The following is a 9,631-nucleotide window of genomic DNA, read 5'->3' as shown; positions in this document are numbered from 1 at the left end:
CAACACATAGCCCGAATATATAACCAAAGACTTCATCCAAGGTCCTTCCATGTAAATGACCTTGTGCTCAGGAAAACAGAACAAGCTAGGAAACCATCAGCACATGGCAAACTAGCAGCTAATTGGGAGGGCCCTTACCGAGTAACAGAAGTAATCGGCAATGGAGCCTACCGACTACAAACCTTACAGGGTAAAGATCTCCCTAACACTTGGAATGTATCTTCCTTAAAGTTATATTACAGTTAATACCAGGGACAGGCCAGTACTCTTTTTCCTACTACCAAGATTTTTCCCACAAGGGTTTTGCTTGGAGAGGTTTTAACGAGGCTAGCCTACCTGGGCCTTCAAATTCAAAAGTTTTACATTAATAAAATTCCTTATCCAGTCAATATTATGTGCATTTTATACTCTTCATTTGTCAAAATTCAAACAACCGATCTTAATCGGAATCCGATCATTCAGATACAATCAATCAATCCGAAAGCCGACCTAATAACGGAAATTCAATCAGACAAATATCCGATTTAACTTGGACTCCGATCATTCAATCAGACAAATATCCGATTTAACTCGGAATCTAATCAGACAAATATCCGATTTAACTCGGAATTCGATCATTCAATCAGACAAATATCCGATCTAACTCGGATTCCGATCATACAATCAGACAAACATCCGACCTAACTCGGAATCCTATCATTCAACATATCCGATCTAAATCGAAAACCGATCAAACATACAAAAATCCGATCTAAATCGGAATCCGATCATTCAATCAAACAAATCATCAATCTTAAGCTGATCAATCACACAAACATCCGATCCAAAAATCGGAAGCCGATCATTCAGAACCCCACCATAATCTGAACCCGACTATTCGGAAAACATTATTCAAAACAAATAGCCGATCTAATTCAAAATCATTACCGATCACTGATACAGTTATTATCACGCCTATAAACCGGCATCAAAACTCGGGCCACTCAGCCTACCTATAACATTTCTCAATCAAATTAATGACATTTCACCATTGCAACAAATTTTACCTAAAAAATTTGGCTCCAACCCAAACTCACATTCCAGATAAAAACCAACTTATCATACAGCAATAATATTATATTATAACATGCAAACAGAAACAACCAAGTTTGTCCTCTCCCAAAAAACAGTAGTAAAATATCAGTTACAATAACAAAAGCCAACTAAACTGTCTACACATAAACAGTCATAAGCCTATCACAAGAGCAAAATAGTTTACGAAACAAAATTAAACTACCAACAAAAAACAAGTTAAAACCCTATTGAATATTCTCATCCCCCTCCTCAGCAGTACCATCTTCTTCGACCATTACACCATCCTGAATTACCTTCCCTGGATCCATCGCTGAAAAGTCCACCTCGGGAGCTAAGAATCTTGCCTAGACAGACGCCCTCTCAAATCCTTCAAGGAAGGAATCAAGAATTTCTCCTTGCTTGTTCTTCTCCAACTCCTTCAATTGAGTGGTAACCTCAATCATACGGGCACTCAGAGCAGATAAGTCAGCTTCCTTCTTTTTTAAATCTTCAACATCCTTGGCATAGCTATCCTTCACATCTTTCAAATATTTTTCAACCTCAGCTAACTTCACCTCTAGTTCCGAGATCTTAGCAGTCTTTAAAGCCAACTCCTCCCTAAAGCTTGGATCCTCCTTCTTCTCAACAAACTTCCGATGTATTTTTTCACGGCTACGCCCCAAACTCGCCAGCCGCAATCCCACCACCTGAAATTCACAAATTAGTATCCCACAAAAACAGAAAAATTTCAAAACCTTCACTCTAAAATCAAAATTACCTGCATGTACTGATCAATAGCCACATCACCAACCTCGTCGGCCAGAGTTATATCTGCCGACGATTGACAACACTCATCGGCAATAACCATGTATGGGTAATCCCTCCCCCATAAGGACGAGGAATCAGTCTGTTCAGCAACCCCATGCAACCTCTTTTGATTATCAAAAAACTTACGAACTTCTTCAATCGGCACTTCATCTTTCTCATCATCAGAAACGTCGGACAAGTCGACCACGTCACCTTTCCTCTTCTTAGCAATAACCTTCTTCCTTCTCGGCTTTGGCTGATCAACCTCGCCAGTACCGATCTTTTCTGCCTTCGACGTAGACCCTTCCTTATCAAAACCCTTGCTCTTCACCCGAGCTCTCAGACTCGCAGCAGAAACACCTGGATACTTACCCCCTGGAAAACAAAACAAACACACATTTCAAAAAACCTCAAACATGATACAAAAAACAACTTTCCAATCCTTACCCAAGTAAGCAATAACAGTATCTTTATTCTCCTCCCACTGCAACAGGTCATAAACTGAAATCAATTCCTTCCGATCAACAACTTCAGTCAAATACTCAATTATGTACTCATCCCTTGGAGTTATAACTTCAAGCCCCAGAATATTCTGCGGCTCCGAACACCACTAAAGAGGGAACTTTTTCCCTAGATTTTCGTCCAAATAAAAGGAAAAATCGGCCTCAGAATTGCTCACCTTAATATACATTTCCTTGAAATTCTTAAAAGAAGACTTGTATAACTTAAATATGCCAAACCTCAGCGAGCTATTCAGATTTACCCATCCGCCTTTTCACATGCCTTTCGCCTGAAATAAGGAGAAAAACAGCTCCACTGATGGGATCTCTTCCAGAAATTCCATAAGAATCTCAAACGCACGTAGGAACGCCCATCCATTGGGATGCAATTGGGAAGGAGCGCAGTTCAACTGCTTTAACACTTGACACTCAAAATCACTAAACGGAACCCTCACCCTCAGCTCCTCCAACACACAGCTATACATAAAGAAATATTCAAAACCTTCACCTTTCTGGTAAACCCTATCATCCTCTGAACATGGCAATAACTCCAAACGAACTCCAGACCCAGCCCTCACTACTCTAGCCTTGTCTATGCCACTCACAGCATCAACATCCAGAAATAACGAAACACGACCCTTCACGTCCTCGTTTACCCAGTCATCAGACCAATCTATCTCCCTTTCAGTCTCCCTCTCATACCCCATTCGAACTCAGAAATGAAGAAGATGAGGAACAGACAACGAGCCAAGAATTGAATTTTAAGAAGACAAAAGAAAGAAACTTCACATACCTCTTTTACTCATTTTTCCTCTGTTTCGAAACCTTCAAACCCAATTTTACTTTCAAACCGCAAAACTGACCCACAAAGCCCCAACTCTTGGTTTTTCAAATACACCTAACTAAGAGTTACATAATCCTTTCAACTCCACTACACCCACTACTAATCACATCAAACCGCCCCTTCAGACATTGAAAATGACAAAACACTTATTGCCATCATTACTTTATTCTCTCTCCTCATTAAAAACAGTCACTTCTACCATCATTTAATCTTTTCCAAAAAATATTTTAATTAAGCATCTTGAACTGGGGGCTCCTAGCCTAACTCACCTGCCGACGTTTTCACATTATTACTTAGAAACCTGATGTTATAGTTCGGTATTATAGTCATTAATCGGCAATCAACATCATTAATCGGCCATTTACGTTACAACTCAGCTCAACGGACTGTTTCCAATTGTGAAATATTCAACCTGACATTCCACCATCATCATTGCTCTTTAATCCAGGCAATAAAGTAGAAGCGTAACCGACTTACACATTTCCACCCATAAAAGGTATGATCTTCCATCCCAAAAAGAACACATTGAATTCTCAATACTGACTTAAGTTTCGGAGTGCCTTTGCAGGTACACTCCCCCCCTCCCCGCGGTTTCTTGCTCAAAGCTCTACGCGATTGGACATCCTCTTGGAGTAAAGTTCGAATTATCACAAAACTCAAAGGTCGACACCGAAGATAACAATTCGACGTCGATTTTCAGAGACCGAATTTTTCCTCCAAATATCCATACAAGAACACTATGAATTTAGTAATTTACTATGAACGAGCTATAATAATCCTATTGCAGCTCTTTGGCACATATTCTAGAGTACTCATACTGTAAACTAAAGTTAGGGGCATTCGCGAATAGTAAATATTGGACAATGCTGTTTTGTACCAACCAATTCCTTCCACCGTGATACAAAAACTATGTTTCTCAAATTATAATTGAACCATATTATTCGTACTACATGTTCTCAAACACTTTTTCTTTTCTTTTTTTTTTCTTCTCAATCCTTATTCTTCTGATAGTCCTTTTCTTATTATAGGTATTGCTTGTAACATCACAACCTAAAGCTTGTAACACAAAGCAAGCTTGTAACAGCACTATTTTAAATATGTGCACTAAGGTATGATCTCTAACTTAGTTCCTTTTGTGAGCCATACTAACTTGAGAGTCGAAATTCTTGTAAGAACATTCCACCATTAAGAATGACGAACTCGGGACATTACGACCTCGAAATTAGAGGATGGCAACAATATCGTGTCTCCAACCTACTCTTTATAATTTTGTTCAGGTAACTCGTAAATTTGGAAGAGCAAAAATACTTATGAACAATATCGAAAAAAGAACAGAAAATATATGGTCACAAAAGATAAGTATTAAAATACATAATACAAAAGTTTCACAAAAAAAATAGAAAAATTTTGTGATCATATCATTATACAATTCAAAGACTTATAATTGCTAAACCAATTAAATGGTCAATGATTTGGAGGCTTAATAATAACATAAAAAGTGTGAAGCAAGAAATAAAAAAAAAAAATTTTGTAAATTTACCACAAAAAATACAACTTGACACTCAGATATCGAAGTTTGTAAAATCGGAAGACAGAAACTCATTTTCATGTTAAAAATTATAAAGAAGCTCTAACCATCATTCTACTTTTAAAGGAGAATATTAAAATATTAACTATATAAAGACCTAAAAGCATCATACGAAAAGAGATCTGAATAAGACATCAAACATCTTATGATGAGAATAACTCATAAAAAGAGCAACCTACATAAAAAAAAGCTTGTAACATCACAACCTAAAGCTTGTAACGCAAAGCAAGCTTGTAACAACACTATTTTAAATATGTGCACTAAGGTATGATCTCTAACTTAATTTCTTTTGTGATCCATACTAACTTGAGCGTCGAAATTCTTGTAGGAACACCCCTGCCATTAAGAATGACGAATTCGGGACATTACGACCTCGAGATAGGAGGATGGCGACAATATCGTGTCTCCAACCTACTCTTTATAATTTTGTTCAGGTAACTCGTAAATTTGGAAGAGCAAAAATACTTATGAACAATATCGAAAAAAGAACAGAAAATATATGGTCACAAAAGATAAGTATTAAAATACATAATACAAAAGTTTCACAAAAAAAATAGAAAAATTTTGTGATCATATCATTATACAATTCAAAGACTTATAATTGCTAAACCAATTAAATGGTCAATGATTTGGAGGCTTAATAATAACATAAAAAGTGTGAAGCAAGAAATCGAAAAAAATAAGTTTTTGCAAATTTACTACAAAAAATACAACTTGACACTCAGATATCAAAGTTTGTAAAATTGGAAGACAGAAACTTGTTTTCATCTTAAAAATTCTAATTAAGCTCTTTGAAGTCAAATCACATTCATACTTAAACACATAAAGGTATAATCTATTTTATTTAAATTTTTATAAAATATTTTAGAGCATATTATTATTTAAAAATAATATAAAAATTTGTGGTAGAAATAAAGGAATAATATCTGAATAATTGTTCATTGAAAAAAAATTCATGAATCAACTAATCTAAATTAAAAAAAATCCATCATTCAATTCTTCAAACAATTGCTTTAAATCAAAAAAAAAAAAATTCTTTAGATAGATTACACTTAAATGAAAAAATTCATTATGCAATAGTTTTAAGAAAAACAATTCCTTTATTTTAAACTCAATATTTTCATAATGGAGGTACTATTTCAAGCATAATAAATTTAATCATTATTAATTTTGACAACTTGAATTTATTTTAATATGTCATCGTCGGAATCTCAAAAACTCAAACACTCGAGCTTATAAGCTACGAGTTGGGTACCCACCATGGAAAGTCCAAGAAACCAAATAAAAAAAATTCAAAAAAAATCATTTCGACATTCAAAAAATGAAAACATTACTCTTGATCCTAGAATCACAATATGCAAACTTTGATTAAAAATTCTAACTTCCAAATTCATAAATCAAGGTAATAACCTACGATTAATAGAAGTTATTGTCATGAGTTCAGATTTTATAAAAAAAATAAGTAAAATAAAAATTTGTTCCGCCTTAAAGGATGAGACGCTTGAATTGAGATTTGAAACTTAAAATTCTTTCTCAAAAGAAAGACATACTTTTGTTGGGGATCTGTTCTACAATATTTTTATAAATTTAATACTAAAAGCTAGATTCAAGAATAAAAGAAGTTTTAAGAAATCAGTTTGATAATTAAGTTGAAAAAGCAAAAATAAGTGGAACAAATAAAAAGTTGTGATAAATGCATTTTTGTTGAAAAAAGAAAACATGTTATGAGTTTGAGATCCCAGTCATTCACCACCAAAGATTATAGCAGCTTCCAATTGTGAGTGTTACTTTCAAATGTGCTCGAATTTACTATGAATGAGCCATAATAATCCTATTGCAGCTCTTTAGCACATATTCTAGAATACTCATATTCTAAACTGAAGTTAGGAGCGTTGGCGAATCGTAAATATTAGACAATGCTGTTCTGTACCAACCAATTCCTTTCAACGTGATACCCAAACTGGGTGTTCCTCAAATTATAATTGAACCACATTATTCGTACTGCATGTTCTCAAATACTTTTTCTTTTTTTTTTCTCCCCAATCCTTTTCCCTCTGATAGCTCTTCTCTTATTATAGGTACCATATTGCATTACTGGTAAGAGATTATTTAGGTATTAACAAAAAAAAGGTAACATAGTTTGTATTGAGTAAAAAAAACTTTTTGAAGTGACATACAATATCGTTTTAAAAGGTAAATTAATAAAATTTTATAATTAGATAAAAAAAAACGCTAAAGGTAAAATACATTTCTGCACCATTGTTCTAAAGATAAAGTCTCTCACTTCATTATCTAAATTAAGATTCTCACTTTAAAATTCATTTGACTTTGTTTTTCAATATAGACAAATTAAACATTTTGTCACTGATCTTTTTCAATTTTATTTTACTAACAAAACACTATCTAACCATTCTAAGGCAAATCCAGTATATGCATCCCTGCACAAAATCTTAAAACCTAAAACTGAAAAAAGCAAAGGTAGGTTTTGGACTTGTGAATTTCCATTTAAATTTAGAAAATTTAAAATATTGAAAGTGGGAGACTACGAAATTTAGGGTGACGAAAAGGACCTAGAAGGTTAGAACTTAGAAGTCTACCACCCTAAACCCATTATATGGCACCGATAGACCTTAGTTGGCGGAAAAGGGCGGGTATTAATTAATGATTAAATAATTATTTTTTTGAGCCATTTGACTCCTCAACGGCGCAAGTCGCAACCAACCAACCCTACTAACATTTCATTATTCAGTCAATAAATCGCGTTGAGCTCAGCACCACACACACATACACCACTCCCTTCACATCACGCCACCATCCTCTTTTTCACACACCATAACTGCTTCACGCGTTTTCTGTTTCCATTCCTCCCAACTTTTTTATTTTATAATATTATAAAAAAAGTCTAAGAGCAGTAACTTTGTTAAATTCTAACCCGCATATAACCAGTAAATAAAAGTGAACCATTAGATAAAATTTTACCCCAATCTCACACTATTAAAACTATCTTAATGATTATTTGATGACTAAAAATCACAAAAATTAGCGACCCCTAACATTCTTCTAATTTATATACTGCATTTATGTTTTCATTTATTTAACTAATACACTGTACTACTGTAGCTGGAAAGAAATTATACAAATTATACTCAAATCATTAGAATAAACATGTGATCCACAACCAGGGAAAAAATTAGAAATCAACACCATAAATAATTTCATTAATACTATGTTAGTCGTTCTACTTTGATTTTAAAAAATGACGTTCTATTGTAATTAGCTCAAATTAAAACTCATAAAATTTCAAATAAAAAAGAACTTGATTCGATTCCCATGTTATTCCAAAATTATCGCCAATTGATAACGTGACCAACCAATCCACCATCACAAACAATCGAAATAAACAAATATTATATCATAATTAAATCGAAATTTCTGACATTTACGAATATATGAAATTAACTCCCAAGCTAAAAGTAATCATCTTCCACAACAATGTGCAGAGATTACAAGAACAGACTTTAGGAGAATAAAAAATGAAAAAGTAAAATAAAATAAAATATAAAAGTGCATGAGACTTGATAAGAAAGAAAGCAATCACAGTTTCTACGCAAAGCAAGCAGGTTATTTCAGCATTTAACTAGAAAATCAACTAACTCCTAAAAACACTACTAATGCTTCTTCTTCATCATCAAGTTATAACCTAACACCTAAAATCAACCGTAGAACGAGTGAAGTATATAGAGAACAGTTACTAACAACTATATTTACAACTTGTTACGTTAGGTACCTAAAAAAAAACGAGAGTTTCTGGATGCGAAGACGCACCGTTTTTTTCAATGGATTCCGATTTATAACGGTTTGGTTCCGAATTTTCAGGAGCGAGCCATCATCTTCTTGAACTCCTCGAAGTTGACGTTGCCGTCGCCGTCAGCATCAACGTTCTTGATCATGCGGCGGCAGTCAGAGAGGGAGCACTTCTCGCCGAGGCGCTTGAGTACGGCGTGGAGCTCCGCGGCGGAGATGAGACCATTCTTGTCGAGATCGTAGAGGTCAAAGGCGTCCCTAAGCTCCTTGGATTCGTCGGCCACGGTGCCGGTGCAGTGGAAATCGGCGAACTCCTTGATGTCGATGTAACCATCGCCGTTCTGGTCGATCTCCTCCATCATGCGGCGAACCTCGTCGGAACTCGTTTTGGATCCTAGTGCCAACAGCATCTCCTTCAGCTCAGAGCAAGAGATCTTGCCGTCGCCATTTTTGTCAAACTTGTTGAAGATCTTGCGAACCTCATCCTCCATGGCGGCGTAGTGTTCCTAGTTTTTCCTTCGACTCAGCGCAGTGGTGAGAGTGAGAAGCGAAATCTCAACTCTCTCCTTTTTTTTTTTTTTCTGGATTAATTATTTATTTATTTAAGAGTAAAGTGATAAATAAATTTCTAAAAAAATAAGAATTTATATTTTAGACAAATTAGTCTCCAAAGAAAAAGAGTATCGATAAAGTCTTCTAAGATAACAAACGTTGATAAGTTGGTTCAAATTAACGATTTTTATTCTAATTATAGTTGCTAATTTGAAGGCAATGTATCCATACCTACTATTCTCGAGGATTTTATTGGAATTTTTTTTAGGAACTAATATGTTCAAAATATAAATTTTTAGGAATTTATTTATTACTTTACTCTTTATTTAATTTAATTGAGATAAATATCAAATTATTCAATATTTTATTTAACTATATTAATTATAACTAATCAATTATATTAATTATTTGATTTGATTGAAATAAATGAATTATTTTTTTAATTTGTATTAATTTTTTTTCGTGTATTTTGATTGATAATTT

General features: G+C 34.3%; 2 protein-coding genes across 2 annotated transcripts; both read right to left on the bottom strand.

The window, feature by feature from the left end:
- Positions 723 to 3,478, bottom strand: LOC110264867. Its single transcript, XM_021107342.1, has 2 exons — positions 1,832 to 3,478; positions 723 to 1,760 (listed from the first exon to the last, which is right to left on the bottom strand). The coding sequence occupies exons 1-2, from the start codon at positions 1,919 to 1,921 to the stop codon at positions 1,419 to 1,421; spliced, it is 432 nt and encodes a 143-aa protein (XP_020963001.1). The 5' UTR covers positions 1,922 to 3,478; the 3' UTR covers positions 723 to 1,418.
- On the bottom strand, positions 8,261 to 9,187 carry LOC107609660 (probable calcium-binding protein CML18). The gene has a single exon (XM_016311668.2). The coding sequence runs from the start codon at positions 9,085 to 9,087 to the stop codon at positions 8,665 to 8,667; it is 423 nt and encodes a 140-aa protein (XP_016167154.1). The 5' UTR covers positions 9,088 to 9,187; the 3' UTR covers positions 8,261 to 8,664.

Source organism: Arachis ipaensis, chromosome B07 (assembly GCF_000816755.2).
Source record: "Arachis ipaensis cultivar K30076 chromosome B07, Araip1.1, whole genome shotgun sequence".
NCBI classification, from domain to species: Eukaryota; Viridiplantae; Streptophyta; class Magnoliopsida; order Fabales; family Fabaceae; genus Arachis; species Arachis ipaensis.
The sequence above is the reverse complement of the archived record's forward strand: the minus strand, read 5'-3'. Positions and strand labels throughout refer to the sequence as shown.